General features: G+C 38.5%; 1 protein-coding gene across 2 annotated transcripts; it reads right to left on the bottom strand.

Annotated features, from left to right (window-relative positions):
- Window positions 1-87: 87 nt before the first annotated feature.
- Window positions 88-21240, bottom strand: etfdh (electron transfer flavoprotein dehydrogenase). 2 transcript variants are annotated; one of them, XM_051658896.1, is made up of 13 exons: window positions 21096-21240; window positions 20372-20521; window positions 18852-19081; window positions 18109-18190; window positions 17812-17930; window positions 15112-15189; window positions 14625-14771; window positions 10240-10380; window positions 7203-7346; window positions 6562-6730; window positions 6273-6455; window positions 4087-4308; window positions 88-676 (listed from the first exon to the last, which is right to left on the bottom strand). In XM_051658896.1, exons 1-13 carry the CDS (start codon window positions 21223-21225, stop codon window positions 513-515), a joined length of 1959 nt encoding a protein of 652 aa, XP_051514856.1. In that variant the 5' UTR covers window positions 21226-21240; the 3' UTR covers window positions 88-512. The 2 variants fall into 2 exon arrangements, with proteins under 2 accessions (XP_051514856.1, XP_051514857.1); XM_051658897.1 differs by having other exon boundaries at window positions 21045-21232.
- Window positions 21241-21855: the final 615 nt, after the last annotated feature.

The following is a 21855-nucleotide window of genomic DNA, read 5'->3' as shown; positions in this document are numbered from 1 at the left end:
GAAAATCCAAATGAGTTAAATAAAATTTTACTGTTATTATAAGAGTAAAATGTGTAGGAGTTCCAAGAAGGAGAGGAAATCAGCAGATTGGAACAATTAATTTATTTCTACCAACAGTTACAGTTACCAACACTGACAATATATACAAAATTGTTAGTTTACAGTTCCTGCATAAACTGCATCATAGTTTGGGCTCAAATGTGGTGGTTAATCCAACATGCTACCTTTTTTTTTTACTCTTATGACAGACATTATAAATAAAATTTTCAAATAGTACAATTTGATCAAACTTGAAATACGCAAAGCAGCTTGATGTAATTACACTTCATGCTCATATCAGCAAGGATATGAATACATTCAGTTTCATTCCTCAGGCACATAGGAAGAACTCTCAAGTCTTTAAAAGTTTAATAATATCCCTGTAAATTTAGTAAAGGCCCAGAGGCATGTGATTTTGTAACCTGTGATATGTTCTAACAGTAAAAAAGAAAAAAGCATATTTAATATTAAAATCACATGCCATTGTAGGCTGGTCCCCCACTGCCCTCAGGCACAACCCAGTTGATGTTCTGGCTGGGGTCTTTGATATCACAAGTCTTGCAGTGGACACAGTTTTGTGCATTGATTTGTAATCTCATGCCATCGCCTGTCTCTTGAGGAACATACTCATACACACCTGTTGGACAGGAGAGATAAAATTAGGTAGAATGAATCAAACTAAATTTGCATTTCCTTAAGAGAAAACCAGTGCTGGCAACTCAGCAAAAGAATCATATTAGGCCACATACACACTAACCCATTTTCGTTTGAAAACTCAGTTCCCTTTCACTCGACATTGCTGTAAGCACTATGGGGAGTGTCCTTCTGCACGACCTTGTTGAAACCCTTATACAATCACGGCAATCCTCTGATTGGCAATGGTGTCTGAGCCCCACCCCTGTAGGCATGCAGTCGGCCTATATAAGCGGGCGCTCAGTCACCATTTCTTTAGAATTTTCTTCAAAACTGTGAACTTCGTCTTGGAACCCTTTCTGCTTCACTGTTGATGTACACTAACAGCGGACGAATCTTCTCAGCAAGACGCAAACAGGAAGACTTGTCGCCTGTGCTCAGCACCTGCACCGAGAGGCCTTCTGCTCCCCGTGTGAATAGTTCTCCACATCGCCGAAGACGCTCTCAGTGAGCGGGTTCTTCGCTTCAGACGCTCGTCGTTGATCAACATGGTGCTTCAGCAAAACTCCTACCTGCTTCCCACAGCGCTCCAGTTGGAGTTACCATATCTGCAAGTGTTCCCTATGCAAACGGCACATACCGCCGCTTGATGGGCATGAGAGCTGTGTTCACTGCCTGGGCCGTGCCCACGCACAAGCAGCTCACATGGAGACAGACTGCCCTCAATCTCTGGACATTGTGCTCTATGATCTACCTAGTTCTGAGGGAAGATCCAGCCTTTCGTGCCCTTTCACCTGCCTCTTCTGTGTTAAGTCCCGAGGGCACGGTGGGGCAGTGAGGTTGAGCTGGAAGAATCAGATGATCTAACGTCCTCGTCTGTGCAATATGCAAGTGAGGAGCTCCGGCCCTCTATCAAAGTGCACGGCCTCATTACGTTTGGCAGCTCTGACGATGATGCTGTCACACGCAGCTTCAGGCGAGTGGTCACGGAGGATGTTGCCACCCCTTCTCCCAGCGAAGTTAAAGACCGTGCACACGTCATGGGCAAGGAGCTTCTTCGCATCCTCATGAGAGAGGTTGAAGAGCTCGGTCTTGAGTGGTCCCCTCCAGAAGAGCCATAAAAGTCTCGCCTGGATGAATGGTTTTTGCAAACCAGCCATCATCAACAGACCATGGTCCGGATGAGCGCACCATTCTTCCCTGAGGTTCATGCGGAGCTCACAAAGACCTGGCCTGCGCCTTACTCTTCACGCATTCAGGCCGGAGGTGCTGCTGTCCTCACTAAAGTGGACAGCACCAAGAAAAAAAGGCTACTCAAAGCTTCCCCCAGTGGAACAGGCGGTCACAGATCACCTCTGCCATAATACTGCCATGGAATGGAAATCCTGCCCCATCCACCCCTCCAAGCTGCATCGACTGACGTCCGCACTGGCAGGAAGAGCTTATACAGCAGCGGGCCAAGCTGGTTCAGCACTCCACAGCATATCAGTACTCCAGGTTTTTCCAAGCTCCTTAAACAAATGGATGAGCAAGGTCCCGATCCAAAACTGTTCAAAGAGCTCCACACCACTACAGATTTGCCGTGGTGAGCCACGAAAACTACCACTCAGACCATCGGCAAAGCGATGAGCAACCTGATGGTTCTGGACCGGTATATTTGGCTAACTTTCACGGAGATGCGTAATGCAGAGAAAGACACCCTCCTTGACACCCTGGTGTCGCCCGATGGTCTCTTTGGCAATGCCGTGGAAGGCTTTTCAGAGTGCTTCATCGTGGTGCAAAAGCAGTCTCAAGCGAAACACTTTCTGCCAAAGAAAAGTAGCACTTTCCCCTTCCCGGCAAGCTCCCGATCTAATTCCGGTCAGCGCCCGGCAAAGAATCCATCTCTTGCTGCCCCAGCACAGCTGAAAGCTACTACTAAACCGTCTGCGAAGCCATGCGACCCGTGGCCCCAAGCTTAAGAACCCGCATTCTCATAATTTTGCATGCTCAGTCTAGTGCAGGGGTACTCAGTTGGCGGACTCCAGTCCGGATCCGGACCGAAGGACAATTAAATCCGGACCGAGCTCTGAAGCTTTGTGCTAGTTATCTGACACCTGGCTAAGTGATTACGTAAGCATATGGTGTATTCGCCCACGGATCAGAAATAAATAGCGTTCAGCGCTACTCACTTTATTCCCACTCTCCCCGCTATAGACATGAGGCACCACATAAAGCCTAATTTACTGTACGTACGAGTTGCAGTTATTTTAACAACAGTAGCAGAGACACCGCTACAGGTACTGGCATCTTTTGCTTAAACACACTGCAGAAAACAAAAATTAAGTAAAGTGAAACTATCTTCATCTGTCTGATATGCGATTCAGCCAGTTCAGCTAAGCCAGGTTTGTGTCAGGACAAGTTAACGTGCCGCCTTAAGACTATAATGTTTTTTTCCATCTAAATTTAGCTTCATTAATCAGCATGTTACGGGCCTTTCATAATAAACAGATTTTTGTTCTAATTTTGTGAAAATTAAGCAGAGATGTCATCATGGCAAGGAAAGCCTATTTATCCTTAATCAAACAGATGTTTAATGTTTCACTGTTATGTAACTTGTTTGTTTGTTGTTAGTAGATTCTCACTTTAAGGAAAATATAAAAATGGTCCATTCAGGCTTTTACATTTTCATACATTTTTTCTCAGGGGACACCCCTGAACCCACAGTATTTTATCTGTCAAAAGGCCTCCTATGTCCCATACATAGGTATAGATTCTAAAAATATTTCAGCAAAACTGGACTGCTGTCATTCAGCTTCAATATTCACATCCAAGTGCCTTTGACTGATGAAGTCTTGATTTAAATATTTTAATCTTTTGGTAGAAAAGATCTCTCAGATCCCACTAGCTGTCTCTGGGCCCCCAATGTCCTCATCAGGATTTTTTTTTTTTTTTTTTTACAAAGTACTATTGCTGTCAACATGGCAAGTTATAAAAACTATTTAAAAAAAAAAGATACATAATTTCCTAGCCATATAACTACTGACACCATGTAAGCTACATACTATCCGGACCTTTGCTGGGAAGGAAATGTAGAGACCGGACCTCTTGGAACTTTGAGTACCCCTGGTCAAGTGTTACTGCCCCTTAATTATACCCTAGCTATTAAAACAAACCCCTAACAAGAATGTTGGAGTAATATCAATGTAGTACTGCTTTACATGCACTGCAATTGAGCAACAACTGTTTAGTGGAAACACTGGCAGCTAGTTCACCAGGTTTTTTGATATATCTCAGCATATTATTAATAATGTTAATCTTGCAATATCGTGTGCAATTAGCATCTAAATGCTTTTTGTATCAGCAGAAGGTTTTTATAGCATTTGGTTTCCATTGCTGAGAGCAGCAGAAAAAGAGAGTGCATTAGTTACATACCAGCAGGACAGAACCTCTGCTCAGGGCCATCATAAATTGCAAGGTTTTGTGCCACGGGAACACTGTCATCTTTTAGCGTCAGATGGGCCGGCTGGTCGTGCTCATGATTGGTCCCGCTCAAGGCAACAGATGACAAGAGATCAAAGCTGATCTTGCCATCGGGTTTTGGATAGTCAATGGGTGTACAGTCCTTTGCCGGCTTGAGCTGAGCAGCATCCAGACCTATAAGCAGGGTTGGGAGGGTTACTTTTGAAATGTATTCCACTACAGATTACAGAATACAAGTTGTAAAATGTAATTTGTAACATATTCCGTTAGATTACTCAAGGTCAGTAACGTATTCTAAATACTTTGGATTACTTCTTCAGCACTGGTAGATTTTTTCACTTGTTTTGACTATAAAAACTCATGTTAAAAATACATTCTCTGAAAAACCTAAATATCTAATGCAGTGTTGTTACTTTTTTAGAATTTTTAGATTATTTTTTTCTTCTTCAGGAAAACAATACAAACATTATTATCAAGAATACGATTTTTGCCCTAATATCAAAGGTCTTACTAGAAAAAAAAAAAAAAGACATTATGATCCAATGTGAATTTTCTTGATAAAAAAATATGATCGTGCCTGGTAACGTGCATGTAAAATGGCTAGAAATAGCATTTTAGCTTGGCGTAAAGCTGACAATTTACACAAGTTTATTTCTATTTCTTCTGCTCCAAACTTCTCTGTCTGCTCGTATGAATGTAACACATCATAAAGTGTTTCACTGCTGTTCAAATGCACTTTGGATTGCATCATTTATATGTATAAAAGTTTTCCATATGAAAGGACTAAATATTAAATGAAACAAATGACAATAACATGCAAAGTAATCTCTTCAGTAATCAAAATACTTTTTGAATGTAACTGTATTTTAATTACCAATGATTTAAATTGTAACTGTAGTGAAATACAGTTACTTATATTTTGTATTTTAAATACGTAATCCCATTACATGTATTCTGTACTCCCCAACCCTGCCTACAAGACAACAGATCACTTGATTACCTTTACAAAAAAATACAAATAATTGGAGACGGTGAGGTCAGAAAGCCACTGAAATCGCATGCCTTTCTGCAGTGGCTAATTAAGTCATAGTTTGACTATTGGCATGAAGTCTGGTCAACACTGCAGCTAACTCTGACCTAAAAGAGCCCATTTGCATGGTAATGGGACATCTGACCAACCACAGTTGGTTGTTTTGTGACGTTTAGAGGCGGGTAAATCTGAAATGAGACATAACTCAGAACAGAACCAAAAAAAAATACAGGTGTGCTCAAGGATATCTTATTGACTTACTACTAAAGGCTTGGGTATACTTTGTTTTTCCGCATTGTGCTGTCTCGCACACGGTCGAGCGGTCAGCCTTTCAAAGTATACTCTTTTGACCGAGAATGTTTACGAATGCATTTGATGCATGCGCACGGCTGCTTTGTTATACTTTGTCAGTAGTCAACGGTAGGCGTATGTGCCGACGATGCGAACAGACGAGGACTGTCCGTGTGTTGATAAAACCTGACCCATACATGGACAGATTGCGCAGATGGCGAAATTTGCGTCACGCATACTGTGCGCGTTACAATCAGCAACACAGACAACCAAAGTATCCTCAAACAAAGATTTGATTCCATCAACCTCCAGTTCTTCCTTAGAAGTGCTCATTGCAGCAACTTGTTACCTTGTAAATAACTTTGTTTTCCCAGCAGGTTGATAAAAACCTATTGGGGAAAATGAGAAGTCAACCAATCAGAACTGGGCTGCATTTCCCAAAAGCATCATAAGCCTAAGTAGATTGTAGAAACCATTGGCATCAGTGGTCTCTATGATCAACTTAAGCTTGCAATGATTTTGGGAAACGCAGCCCTGGGTGCAGTATGCATAAGGCGGTCTGAGACCTGTCCATGTGCATCCTGTCCGAGCATGCCATCTTAGTGGCTCAACCAGTGGTGTGAGTTTGGGGCGGGACTATCTGTTCAACCAATGGAATATGGGGCATTTTCTGGAATCCGTTTTGAAACAGTGATTATTCTCTTAATCCATTTGGTGGTGCAGAAATTACACACTTTAGATTTAAGGCAAAGCTTCTATTATAATAAGCAGGCAAAACAATGAATTCCTAACAATTAATAATGATTCTTAGTCTTACCATTATGCTTCAGAGTCCATGGTTCTTTTCCTCTGAAAATCCAGTAGAAGATTCCAGTATACACCATCCCTCCGTAGAGGCCAAAGTAGTTATGGAATGACGGTCTGATGTTCCTTACAGCATGCAGCTCCTTCCAGATCCAGGACTTCTTCAAATCTTCCTCGTATTCAGGAACATAGAGACCTAACAAAAAAAAATAAAAATAAAAATATTTGAATGTCCCAAGACTGTGTCTAATATCTTGTGCATTACACCTCAGGTAATCTGCACAGATGTCTGTACTGGCTACCTGCTGTTTCAGACTGCAGATTCTCGTCTGCAATTTTGCTGAAGGCAGCTTCAGCCGCCAACATGCCACTCTTCATGGCCGTGTGCGTGCCTTTGATCTTCGGCACGTTCATGAAGCCTGGACTGCAGCCTATCAGCATGCCGCCTGGGAACGTCAGCTTAGGAATTGACTGGAGGGGGAGATCGTGGACATGAGAAGTTACACAAGGACCAAACGAAAAAGGAGTTAATGACAACTAGATTTTTACATTTACAGAAGATACTATGAGTAGTGCTTTCCCATGCAAAGGTCGCTGCCATGGTGCTAGGTTGCTGTGGTTTTTAACATATATCTGGGTGTTTTCTGCGAGTCAAAGGAGACCACCCCCAAGTCTATATGATATTCTGGTCTCTAGATATGCTTCGGGTCCCTCCTTAAATGTAAATCTATTGGATTATTTGCCTGTTTTATAGTCCATGTTAAAATCACAAGTCTGAAAAGTGGTATCATTCATGCCTGTACCACAAGCAGTGCATGATGAGATATGCTCCAAAGTTTAATACTTAAGAGTTTGTTCAAATCTTTAACCCTACGTATGAGTAAAAGTAATTAGCAAGCACAATGGATGATATTCCCAAGAGAATCCTGAGCAATCTACATGCCTGAAAACCCCCTTCATTGAGGGCTCTGGCTCCATATGCTATCCTGTTGCCGCCCTCCAGGGTAGACTTTATAAAGGGGTGGTGCTTCCAACGCTGGAATTCTCTGAAAGGGCTCAGATAAGGATTAGTGTAGTCCAACCCCACCTGAGGAGATAAAACACAAACACATATTTGCAGTTCATCGTACTCAATTCAAATAAACATTCATTTAGTCACAGTAGAGCAACTGCACAGTGGAAATATTGAATAATGAGGGAACATGTCAAACATTTCAGACATCCTGCACCACAATTGAATCTATAGCACCAGAGCAAAATACAGGGATGCAAACAAATATATGGTGAAAAAAAGAGATACCCAAAGTCATAAAATAAAAACACGATGAAGGCCTGTGCTATATGCTTAAATAGGAAATTCTATTTAATATAGTCAGATCAAGAGACAGACAGATGTTAAGTAGTAAATTAAGTTTTTTTTATTTTAAGAACTACAAAATAACATAAGCAAAAATGTCAAACACCTGCTGGTTTTAGATGCTGAAATGTAAAGATTTGCTGATTGTTTTATTGGTCGTATACAAAGGTAAATGAAATATATTTGAGTTTTACACTGATGCACAGACCAAACAAGAAAAAAATAGACTTTTGAAAACTTCCTAAGGCCTTTACTTGAGGAAACTGAATTCAGCACTTTTTAAGACCTGCAGAAGCTTTGTAATGGAAACATGTTAACACCAACATACAGGACTGTTTGGTAACCAAAACAACAATGGAAATAAATTGGTGTAAGGAGAGCTACATCCCATATACTGAATAATGTGCTGTTGTAATGTCAGCTACAGGTAGGTATTGCTGTTCTCTTTGAGCCCCTACATGTAGTTTGACGTCCAACAATCCAACAGGGTTTCAAGGGCTTTATGCCTGGCAGCATTCCTTTCCTTGATGCAGCATCCATCAGTACTTCTTTGCCTTCACTTGGAGGGTTTCTAGGGCTTTACGTCTAGCAGCATTCCTTTGCTTAATGCAGCATCCATCAGTACTTCTTTGCCTTCACTTGGAGGGTTTCTAGAGCTTTACGTCTAGCAGCATTCATTTGCTTGGCTGCATGTCTCAGCCGTGCTTATTTCTCCTCTTCCTGTGAAGTCCTCTTGTTGAATGCATATAGCATAATGGCATGATGACTAAGTTAATGTTAAAAGATTTCATTGTAAAGCTACATGTCCACGTGTTCAATGAGCATTGTTTTTTCCGACTGTGCCTCCAGACTATTGTGGAATTTTTAGAATCGCTAACGTTAGATCACGAGAGCTAGCATAGCTCATCCAAAGATGTTGGTGTGACTACAGTATCGATAGGAGGTATGTCAGTATGAAGTTAAATCATCTTCAACTTTTCTCACCATATGGCTAACTAAATGAATGGGATCCATTGAGTATATTTTGCAAGTGAAAATTAATCTAGCATAAGAGAAGCTGCTCTGACATGGAGTAAATTAACATTAACTAAAAAGACATAATATACATAGCCTACAGAGCTAATGATGTTAAAAGTCAAAACCATACAACAGTCAGCCAACAGATAAAAGCAAATGTCCTTACCTCAGGTGATGTCGCCACTCTCCGCTCAAAATTAGCCATACAGTATGAGGCGCCAAACAGTGCAGGGAGAGAGCGATGTGTTCAAAGGCAAACTTCCTAGTGTTTGCTGCCATGCCTGGTCTAGTAAGACTGGAGTAAACAACCACGTTATGTAATGTTTTGACAGTTGAGAAGAATTTTTTGCTCAATGCAGTTCACTCATATGAGAGTGATAGAAATACTCCATAAGAATCGTTGAGACTCGACGCCCCCCCCCCCACCAAATTGATGTGAAAAAAAGCGACATTCGCCGAAAAGCGAGTTGTTTGCATCCCTGAAAATAAATTAATTTCATCCAACTTGCAAATTTGCTGTCTGAATTGAATATAATGAGACAAAATTACTGTTTTACAAAATAATACAAAGATAATAACTAGTCAACACATCTGTCTATATACAGTGTGACCAGTGCAGTCAGAAATTACTCTTTATGAGCCAGTTCTTTTACTGAATTGGTCATAAATGTTCACCTAATCACAACATGTGAATTGGTCTATAGCATTCCTCAACGTCTTATTGAATCAGTTTGAACAGTAACTGAATTTAAAGAGTTTTGTCTTAAAATGGGAATTTCTGCTCATCCACTGCAAAAACATAATTCTATACAGAACACTGATTATTACTATGTAACAGTGATTGAATTCAGGGTAATAACAATAATATATTTGGTAAACTTATATCACTGGCAGTGCCATTGAACACCTGTTGAGTTTCTGTTGGGGATGTATTGCATCTAAATCTTTCGTCATTGAAAATAATCATCCATATTTTTATCCTCACTTCAATGCATATTTTGTTGTATTACCAAGTGTTCTAAATTGGAGAGAGCATGCAAAGGAAAATGTGCCCCATCAGCACATACAGTGTGTGTGTGTGTGTGTGTATATATATATGTGTCATTTGAGAGGAAAAAAAAATAAAAAAAATAAAAAAATAATAATTCGCCATACAACTGTGACCAATCAAACGGAGTAACATTCTGGGCCATGACGACATTGAATAACCAGTCATCACTGTGCAACTCTTCAAGACACCCGGATAGAGACTATTTTCAATTAATCACAAGCATTCCATGAAATGCCTCTTTAAAATGTGATTGAAAAAGCTGCAGTTTTGATATGCTACATTATAAGCAGGATGATAGAATGACCGCAAGACAGACCACGATGGGGAACGTCTTCATAGTTCAAAGTCTTTTCACACTCCCTAGCCTGTTTTATCTCATGAAATAATCTGATGAATGAGGGCAATAATATATATGCAGATCAAAGCATCCTGACAAAGACATCAATCCAGACCATTCAGCTTTATGATTAAAGCTTCAAAGAAGACTCTAGCAAGTCCAACAAAACGCTTCCAATCAGTGTTGGACCTGAACATTTCAGTAGCAGGCTGACTCACAACAAAGCCCAGGGCCACCAGAGGCTCTCCCTCGTTGAGATGGTACAGAAAGGAGCCGCCATACGTGTTCCTGTTCAGGGGCCAGCCAACTGAGTGCTCCGTCCGCCCTGGACGCCACTTCTTCTCATCGATAACCCAAAGCTGGAAAAAAAACAGAAAGACTTTTGGTATTTAAATATTTAAAAACAATATATATAAAAAAAACAAAAAAAAAAAACAACTACATTTGGGACTAAATGCCTATTCAAACTAATTTTGTAACAAGCTTTTAAATCAAAGTAAAAAACAGGTGTGAAAATTCATTAGGCGGCAAAACTTTGTCAAGTAGGCTGATAATATTTTTCACTCAGTGACAAATGTTCAGATCATGTGGTTGAAACTGACATTTCACATTTATGTCAATCTTTTGATAATCGCTGGTCTCCAAAAATAAGAAAGCAAAAAAGGGATATTTGCTGACAAAATGGGAATGTGTTTAATATCTATGTACCTACACCATATTTATTTTAACAGCTGTACTATTAGTATTCTTGCTAACAGTAAACCACTATTAATATCATTACACTGTCATCTATTCCTGTATCACAGTAATTTACTTCTGCCGTTCAATTACAGTACATCTTCAACATCTTTGTTAAAGTGAAATCTGTATTGTCAATAAAGCACATAAATGACCAAGGTGCATTTCATTTGTTTAGCTAAAGCAAAAATGTGACCAAAATGATAAACGAATAAGCTTATAAAATTTGTAAAATTAATATTTTCTTAATGTACCAAGTTAGAAGGTTCCCTCTATAATTAATAGTATCAGCTGAGAGAAAAGTTCTTTCATATGTCAGCAAAATAGACATTATAACACACATATATATATATATATATATCTCTTAGAGTTTAGCTTTAGTTTTCCTGCATTTATGTCATGCCCTAAAAAATTGTTATCTGTTACCATGACAAAATCCATGTGTAAGCATATTTGGCAATAAAGCTCATTCTGATTCTAAAATTAGCCCGGTCAACCCCACATCTTTTTCTGCTTCAATATATGCCTCCCCTTCATCAGACTCTTTACAAACTCATTGTCCATCAGAGGTATGTTCAATCTATAATGATGCTATATCTAAAGTATTTGACAAGCATGCTCCTGATAAGACTAGGCTAGTTCCCTCAACTCACGCTTCACCCTGGTCCACTCCTGAACTACGGGCTATCAAAGCTGAAGGGCGTCGACTTGAAAGACTGTTTAGAAAAACTGGACTTACTGTCCACTCTTTGGCTTACTCAGAACACCTGCTTAAATATCAGGTGCTCTCACTCCCGTATGCTGCTCCTATCTCTCTCTTCCTCCATTACAAACTCCAGATGCAGACCTAAAGCACTTTTTGAGACTGTAAACAAACTCATCAAGCCTCCTGTACATTCTGTCTCTGGCTCTGATGAGTTTGTGCAAGGCTTTCTTCAGTTTTTCAGACAAATCAGAATCTATCTACTCGTCTTTTGCCACTGATACTCCATGTACTCCTCACTCTGTGTTTCTGCCACTCTGCTCTAACTATTCTCTGTCCACTTTTACTCCTACTAGTCCTCTTGCTGTTAGCGATTTGATTCAGCTTGACCCTGCTCCCCACTTCTCTTCTAAAAATGTGTGTCTCAGACATCTCAGTCACAATCTCACATTTGATAAATTGTAGCTTAGCCTCTGCCACAGTGCCAGTAGAGTTAAAAACTTAAGAAACCTGGCCTTGATCAATCAAATCTGAATAAGTACAGACCAATTTCAAATTACCCCTTCATAGCTAAAATCCTAGAAAGAGTTGTAGCGTCTCAATTGCATTCTTACCTACATTCTAATAATCTCAATGAACCTTACCAATCTGGTTTCCGTTCATCACTTAGCACTAAGACAGTTCTCCTCCGGGAGGTTAATGACTAGTGGTCGACCGACAGAAAGCAGGGTGGCCGATAGGCCGATACAATGCCGATATATCACACAATTTAATATAGTAAATAATGTAAACATAAAATTGCTAAAAACATTTATAAACTCTTACTTAACACTATATTTATTCAATTTCACACAACTTTAACTTTGTAAAAAAATATGTTTAAAAAATAAGATTGTATTTTAAATGATGGATAACATTTTAGTAATTTATTTCTGCATGAAGAAATTAATATAATAGGAAAAAGGATATAACAGTACACACAGTAGTCCAGCATCCATGGATGGCATGTCCAAGTTAGCAATCGCATTTTCTCACAAAAGACCCAATCAAACCAATTGTACATACATTACATAGTGAATATAGCATTTACTTATAGCACACGTGAAGCGCTTTTACTTTGAAGTTACACCGTCATGATTTGTGAATTATTAGAGGAACTTTTGATCCTGATCCTGAAGTTTTGATTCTGGATGATGGAATTTGCACTTAAGAGGAAGATAAGCGCTCGACAAGAAAACGGTGGATTTTCATGAGGTTTGTGAATTGCATCTGTTTAAACGAGATAAACCATCAGCAAATATGTGGATATGATATAAGTTTTACTGATATTTGCCTTTTTATCATTAGGCAAGAAAGTTAAGTTACAGGTACTGCTCAGGAGAGGCTGATCAAAAACGCTTTAGAGGAAGAAATATGAGCGCTCCACAGGATGCTGTATTTGCTCAAGTTTTGTGAGGTTTGTGTATTACATCTGTTTAAATGAGGTATCCGCAGATGGTATACAACATTAGTTTTATTGATTTATTGATACTGCTGAGGAGAGACAGGGAGAATGAAACAGGCGAGCACTTTAACATAATGAGCTCAAACGCATCTCTGATAAGTGGACCATTTAAATGAGACTGTGTTGCACACCGGTCTATTGTTGTAGTAACAAGATGGCACATAACAATAAAACAAACTGCGATTGGTCATTTACATGTCTCAGGCGGCTGCTTCATATGCAAGCAGATGATTTTCGCCGCCCTTACGGCCTTAATAAACGAATCAGCCGATGCCGATAATGAAACAATTCCAAATGTCAGGCGATTTATCGGCCTCTGCGATATAGCGGTCGACCACTATTAATGACATCCTCCAGTCTGTAGATTCAGGGTCAATAAACATCTTAATTCTCCTAAATCCAAGTTCTGCTTTTGACACTGTCTGCCATGACATCCTTATAAATCGTCTTTCTGAAATTGGCATTACTGGTTCAGTTCTCCCTTGACTTACTTCGTAACTCACTGATAAAAAAATATTTCATTTCTGTACAAAATTATAAATCTGCAACTGCTCCTCTTGCACAAGATACTCCCCAGGGTTCCGTCCTTTGACCATTACTGTTTATTATCTATATGCTACCACTTGGTGACATTATCCGTAGACATGGTCTCAGTTTTCACTGTTACGCTGATGGCACCCAAATCTACCTCACTGCCAATTCACCTTCTCCTCCTGCTTCACTCTGTGCATGTATTAGCGACATCAAGCATTGGATGTTCATGAACTGTATCAAGCTCAATACCAATAAAACTGAAGTAATGTCAGTTGGCTTAGCAGGTCAAGTAAACAGGTTAGACCTCACAATTGATATTTATGAAGTTCATGTTAAGCCCACTCGTAATGTCCGTAGTCTTGGTGTACTATTCGACTCATCTCTTTCTTTGATTCACCTATCTCCACTGTTGTTAAAAAGGCTTTCTTCCATCTACGTAACATTGCACGGCATCTATCTTTTCTCAATTTGGCTGATGCCGAAACCTTTGTTCATGCTCTGATCACCTCACATCTTGATTACTGCAATGCTCTGTTCATTGGCCTATCCAAAAAAGCATTGCTAGATTACAACATGTTCAAAATGCAGCGGCAAGAGTTCTCACCTTTACTAAGGGCTCTGCCCATATCACCCCTCTTCTGCATGAACTTCACTGGCTGCCTGGGGCATCCCGAATACAATTCAAAATACTTTAAACGGTCTTGCCCCAGTTTACCTGTCTGATCTTCTCCACTATCATTTCCCCACACGGTCCCTTAAATCCTCTGAACTTGGTCTATTGTCCATCCCCAAGTTTAGTCTGTCCACTGGGGGTGGTAGATCTTTCTGTGTTGTTGCTCCTAAACTATGGAATTCACTGACTCTTAGTTTCCATAATATCTCTTCTTTACCCACTTTCAAATCCCATCTAAAAAATGCATCTCTTTCCTTTACACTTTGATCTACCATCCTGATAATATAGTTATAATCTGATTTTTCTATCTGAGATGTAATCTCTTTTTTTATCGTATTGTATACTGTATGTATTATACTTAAATGGTTCTATATTATAACGTATTGTAAAGCGACCTTGAGCTTGGGAAAGGCGCTATATAAATAAAACTACTTCTATATGTTAAAAGTACCTCTTTGAGGCCGATAGCATAAGTCTGTGGCTCACAGTTTTCCCTGAGGTTGAACTGCTTGTAGAGTTGCTTGGCCAGGTGTCCGTGGCAGCCTTCCCCAAACATAGTGACCTTAGCGTGGAGCTCCATGCCTCTCTCAAACACATCCTGCAGAAGTTAAACAGAGCGTGAAATGTAATAGCACACTTAACTCTCCTCTCATGACAGAATCACTTTACCAGAGTCACTGAGAGAATCTATGACCTTTTACTTTTCCTGCTGCAATCTTCTACAGCAGTTCAGACAGCCACTTAGCCCTGGCGAAGACATTCAGTGGACTGTTTCAGCCTTAAATATTATTTTTATGAATATAAATCACCCTCATCAAAAATGTGTTTGAAATGTTGTGTTGTACTTCTAAGGGCAATAGAAAAAGTTTGATCAAACTGCCATTGGACATTCTGTATGGGAAGGAAAATTCATGAACAACCTTGTAGTGATGACAAACCTTTGGAGAGCCGTCTTTGGAAATGCCCACATCATTTGTTGCAATTCCTTTCACACTTCCATCCTCATGAAACAGCACCTGTGTCCAACACAAATTCACTTTAGTGATGAAAATCACTTGATTAGCAAGTAACATATTTGCTAATTTACACATTTGCCTCATAATCATTTACTCATAATCAGGGTTCCCACACCTTTTGACAAATGAATTTCTACCACTGTTCCAGTCATTTGTGATAATTGGATAATTAGTTAACTACATTTGTTAACATACAGTAACAATGGACATTACTTTAGCACTTATTAATCTTGGTTAATGTTAATTTCAACACACACACAAATACATACATACAGTTGTGCTCAAAAGTTTGCATACCCTGGCAGAAATTGTGAAATTTTGGCACTGATTTTGAAAATGGGACTGATCATGCAAAAAAAAAAAAAGCTCCTTGAAACAACCACACCGTCTTTTTCCAGAGCAGCCTGTATTTCTCCTGAGGTTACCTGTGGGTTTTTCTTTATATCCCAAACAATTCTTCTGGCAGTTGTGGCTGAAATCTTTCTTGGTCTACCTGACCTTGGCTTGGTATCAAGAGATCCCTGAATTTTCCACTTCTTAATAAGTGATTGAACAGTACTGACTGGCATTTTAAAGGCTTTGGATATCTTTTTATATCCTTTTCCATCTTTATAAAGTTCCATTACCTTGTTACGCAGGTCTTTTGACAGTTCTTCTCTGCTCTCCATGGCTCAGTATCTAGCCTGCTCAGTGCATCCACGTGAGAGCTAACAAACTCATTGACTATTTATACACAGACACTAATTGCAATTTAAAAAGCCACAGGTGTGGGAAGTTAACCTTTAATTGCCATTTAAACCTGTGTGTGTCACCTTGTGTGTCTGTAACAAGGCCAAACATTCAAGGGTATGCAAACTTTTGATCAGGGACATTTGGGTGATTTCTGTTATCATTATGATTTAAAAAGGAGCCAAACAACTATGTGATGATAAATGGCTTCATATGATCACCATCCTTAAATAAAAGATAGTTAAGATAGATACAATTTTTTAAATGATCAGTCATATTTTCAAAATCAATGCCACAATTTCACAATTTCTGCCAGGGTATGCAAACTTTTGAGCACAACTGTGTGTGTGTGTGTGTATGTATATATTATATATTAGGACTGTCGACTTAACATGTTAATTCGGTGCAATTAACTATATAAAAAATTACATGTTAAAAAAAAATAACACAAGTAATCATGTCCCCGGACCGTGATAAGAATATTCCTTCCATCTGAGCAGTTCAAGCTTGAAGTACCACCTGTTTTCTCCAGTAAGCGAAGCTTCAGCTGTTTGTGCAATGCAGTTATACAGAGAACAAAATCGCACTCAACGAGAGCAGACAAAACAAGATGACAACACGTTTTTGCATTCAAATACAGCTTGATGGAGCGCAAATACGAACGCAGGGATCTCAAGACGTGTTTTTCTAAGCTTCAAACTATGTTTAACTTGACACAGCGACCTAAAAACGGTATGCTTATGACGAGATGCTCCAAAAGCGTCTCATGAATTTAACTAACATTAACTAATAATCTGTTAAGCATTATGTAATGTAAATTAAAATACTTACAAATGTTATTAAACTTTCATTCCTATAATGAATAAAAATGTATATGTTTTTTTTGTAAACCTTTATAAAGATTTACTATGGATGAATAGATTTAACTTTAGAGTGGTTACTGGAAAAATATGAACAAATAACTTAAAAGTAGAGATGTGTAAATATTAAAAGCACATATACATACCACAACAAAAAACAAAACAGCAAATGTTTGGCTTTTATAGACGTTGGTAACTAATCAGCTGGACATAAATGAATTATTTGTAAACATGTATAGTGTTTGTTGTGAAAAAATTAATCTGAAAACATATGTGAATGTAACAAAAGTGCACAAGCTCATATGAAAAAGCTTAATGACGTATGTAAGCATTCAAATGTGCATGTGATCTTGTAATCATTATATAAATTTGTAAAAACATTTGTAGATCTTAAAAAGTGCAAGGCTATATATGCATGAAAGATTAATAACATTTTCAATAGTATTTAAATTTACATTGATCTGTTAAGAATCATGTAATGTTAAATTCATAAGTTAACATATTTCTAACTTTCTGAATAAACATTAACTAAAGATCTGTTTGCCATTACACAATGTTCTTTAATGATTTATTAATGAAAGCTATTATAAAGTGTTATCAATTATTTTAATAATATTTTAATATTCTGCTTTGCATAACTATAAAATGTAGATTTTGCAAAGACAGTTCACCCATTTTTGATGATTTTATTGATTTCCCTGACTTTTTCATGCTTACAAATCACAATTGTAAAATCCCCTGATATGTCTAGGTTTTCCATGACTGCATAAACCCTGCTTATTACAGGAACAGCCCCCCTAGAGCAACCTGGAGTCAAGTAACTTTATCAAGGGCTCAATGATGTCATGCTCAACAGATCATTCCTTGTTGGGTTTGAACCTAAAACCTTTTGGTTAACAGCCCTAGTCTTTTAAGGCTTATTCACACTGCCCCAACACCAAAAGAAAAACTAATAAATTTTTTTTTAAAAAAGAATTAAAAAGCTAACTTGAATTAAATGCTGAAATTAAATTATTTTAGGGAACATTCTGACCTCAGCTGCTGCGTAACCAGGGTACAGCTCCACTCCCAGCTCCTCCGCCTGCTCACCCAGCCAGCGAACAAAATGCCCCAGACGCACCAGGTAGTTCCCATGGTTATTCATCGGGAGCCCTGTGTTCACAAACCCCAAATGACTGAACCATTCATAAAAACCTCTAATAGAGGTTATAAAACTGTTCAGAACATTGTGACACAAGGTGACCATGTAAACATTTATTTGACATGTTTCGCATTGTCTGAAGTTGTGTAAGCTGCTGAAGTGGTCCTTGTGCAAGCCAAAATAACCTACCTGGTAATATTGGAACAGGAATACGGTATTTTTCTGTGAAAATTGAAAATTTGTCCTCTGTAACTGGAGTATTCAGTGGTGCCTGTTAGAAATGAATTCAAATCAGTGACTTTGTTATTGCAATTTGTTTTAATTCCTCATTAATTGTTTGTGTCTGGACAATACATCAGTTACGTAACTGAAAATAAATCTGCCTAAGTATATATAATATTTCCCACATACTGTATCCAGCCTCTAATGTAATTCAATATAATGAACTGACACTAAAATAGCTGATTTTCACTAAGCAATTACAATTTTTGTGTGTCTTCGCCTTTCAAGCATGTCTGGCTACATTGATCAAATTCATGGTGGGTAAATGGCAGTTTTTAGATATTAACCATTTTCATTTTGGGGCAACATTTGCCCCATGGAATTGATTTTCAGGGTCTTTTTATTTATTTTTTTTACATTTTATAAGAGCTTATTTTTCCTAACACATAGCATGATGTTTATTTATGTGAAATCTTTCAATTCTATCAAGTAATATAAACAGTCACTACAGTGTCCAAACCCATAACTAGATTGACCTAGAACAGAGTGTTACAAAATATATCATCAGAATATTACTTATATATATATATTTATATTAGACATTTTAAATATCTGGGGTATTTTTGACACTTTCAGTTTTATTCCCCAAGAACGTGGTGTGTCTTAACAGATGGTAGGCAGGGAGCAGGATGCGAGTGTGTTTTTTGTACCCCTCTCTCTCTCCAGTCAGGAATGAGCTCACTGAGTGCAGTGGTCTCTAGACAGGCTCCAGACAACGTGTGAGCTCCAATCTGAGATGCTTTCTCCACCACACAGACCCGCAGCTCCTTCTCATGCTGATTGGCCAGCTGTTTCAGCCGGATGGCTGCTGATAGGCCCGCTGGGCCGCCGCCCACAACGACAACATCTGCCTCATCCGCAAAGCGTTCCATTTCCACACCTAAAGATGAAAAAAAAAATTTGTTTTTAAATAGTTCAACCAAAAATAGTTCACCAAAAAAAGTTTCACCCTCATGTTGTGCCAAACCCGCATGACTTTTTTTCTTTATGCAGAATACAAAAGGATGTGTTTTAATTAATATCTTGGCCCATCTTTTCAATACAATAACAGGTGATAGTGCCTTACTTTAAAATTAAAAAAGGTCCCCAAATTATCATAAAGTAGCCCATGCTGCTCATGCAACAAATTCCTGATTCCTCAAGTCTTCTGAAGGCATATGATACTTTTTGGTGAGAATGAACCTGAAATGTAGTTTTTTTTTTTTCAGTGAAAATCTTGGCATCCATTGCATTAATGGGTGCATGAGTGAAGCTTAACAGTGGCACGCAAGTTCCGTGTAAACATGCAAACCACTGCGAGCGAGCTTTCCTCAATATCATGATCACAGACATAGGAAATTATTCTTATCATACAAAATGATACATTAGACTATATAAGGTTTTTAATTTTCTCCCCAGTATATACTTTAAGTGTACAATTGAGATGATTTCATAATAGATAGATATGTTCTTTACTTTTAACAATAACATCTTAAGTACAAAGTGGAATGATGTAGAAATTAAAAGGTGTTTTCTGAAGAATAACAATTGGAGACAAGCTGGGTAGAAACAACTGCAACGTGTAAATTAAGGCTTTCCACACTTTTGATCAATGAATTTCCATGGCCTTTCCAGTCATTAATGATATGTGATTAGAATTTTACAAAAAAAATGTACAGAGTGCTATGGCGTATTTGTCCAGGAACCAATATTTGGAACTAACAGAATTAAGCGATTAAATTTATTTGGTAAAAAATATCCCCAATGAGACGCTCAGACGGTCAAATATTATTATGCAAGCTTGTGAGCAAGTTTTTTTCTACACAAGCACAGAGATCAACATCTAGCTGATGAAATCTATAAGAGCAAAGCATAACTAGAGAAAACAACATTCATTTTAGAAAAATCCATTTTATTTTTGGTAAAATTCCATTATAGATTTTATTTGTTTCCATGACTTTTCCAGGCCTGGAAATTACCATTTCAAAATTCCCTGATGTTTCCAGGTTTTCAATGACCGTGGGAGCCCTGTAAATCAACTGCCAAAACCAAATATCTATTGGTTTCAACCAATTACAATGTAAATATTGAATTGGCTTTTTTACCCTCAGAATGCATCTACATTTCTCAGAGGTTTTGTGTTCTCAGCTCAGAGGAAGTTTATGAAGGTAACATATAGCACAGAACTGACCTTCCCATCGTGGATCCTTCTCTCTGGGGTGCACTGTGTAATGAGTGGTAATTCGTGGCACAGAGACAGAGGAGCAACATCGTGTGGAGTACACCTGAGGAGCAACATGCTCCACTTGAACTGACTTTAGTGTGCGTATGCAACTCCGTGCTGAAAAAATACAGGAAAAGGTAAAAACATTTAGTATTACAGACACGCTGCTACTCAAATGCTCTTTACTGCCTTAATTAGGAAAATGAATCAGAGCCCATCTGAAGGGATCAACTTTGTTTAACAAGAGGCCAACTTACCAAAATAGCTCTAAAAGAGGCAGACACAAATACAATGTTTGTTTTTGTTTTGTTTTGTTTGTTTTTTTGCTGGCAAAAGTATTTAAGTATACACAATGCAGGACCATGTAATAAAACTGTTTACCTCTCAGACAGAAGAACACATACATCAAATCTGACCTACAAATTTGATCGACCTTTGCCCCACTTTCCCTCTGATTGTTCAACAGTTGTAGTGTTGTGTTAGCATAACATGATTTCCCGGTAGATACAAAAATATGTCATGTCCCGTGTTTACGTGGATAATTAGAGCTTATTACGGACACTAAACATGCAGTTACGTTTAAAGAATCAAAGGCAAATCTCTGTTAGTGTTCAGGCTACATAAGAAAGTGTGACAGTACCTTGGAGGGAATATCTACAGCCTGGAAACATTTAGAGAGCTGATTATTCACCGTATATGCTGCTGTGACTCTGGTCAAGTGCGTCCCGTGGTTTTCCAGGACAGTGTGAATAAACAAATATCACCCAGTCTTGCCCTGTTACAAAACTGGTGTCATAACAAACATAAGTTGGGCGGCGCATCTGCTGCGTAGTTCGGAGTGATGTCAGAAAACGCGCCGGAAGAAAAGGCGTAAAAGACTGCTGATCATTATCTACCGGCTGTGGCTGCAGTCACAGCTGTGTCTCGTTTGGAAGGATGTGTCCTGCGGAGGTCGCGTTTGTCGGCCGCATACGTAATCGAGGCTGTCTCGTTTCATAAAAGCGAGTAGGACACTTCAAATGCGACTTCTTTTCACGGGAATTCGGAGGATGCATGAGGTGTATCCTTCGTAGTATATTCAATATCATCCCATATTATTTATTTGAAAAACTTGTAGGATTACATTTTTTGTTGCAGTGTCCTTATATAACTTCCTATTGCTTTGGCCAATTATCACAAACAAGCATTACTGTTCTGGTCACATTTGTACAAACACAATTGTTATCCTAGCAGTTGTTTTATATGGAACAATGGTAATATCATTCATAATAAGAAGTCTTTGTACATGAAGCATTGGGCTCGGCACAACATATTCATTGTAAACCAGCTTATTGACAAGAATGGGCATTTATACACATACCCTAATTTTATAAAAAAAAAAAAAAAAAAAAAAAATATATATATATATATATATATATATATATATATATATATATATATATATGAAAAAA

The sequence above is a fragment of the Myxocyprinus asiaticus genome, chromosome 27 (genome assembly GCF_019703515.2).
Source record: "Myxocyprinus asiaticus isolate MX2 ecotype Aquarium Trade chromosome 27, UBuf_Myxa_2, whole genome shotgun sequence".
In the NCBI taxonomy this organism is placed as follows: Eukaryota; Metazoa; Chordata; class Actinopteri; order Cypriniformes; family Catostomidae; genus Myxocyprinus; species Myxocyprinus asiaticus.
Note: the sequence above shows the minus strand (reverse complement) of the source record. Positions and strands in the feature narration are given on the sequence as shown.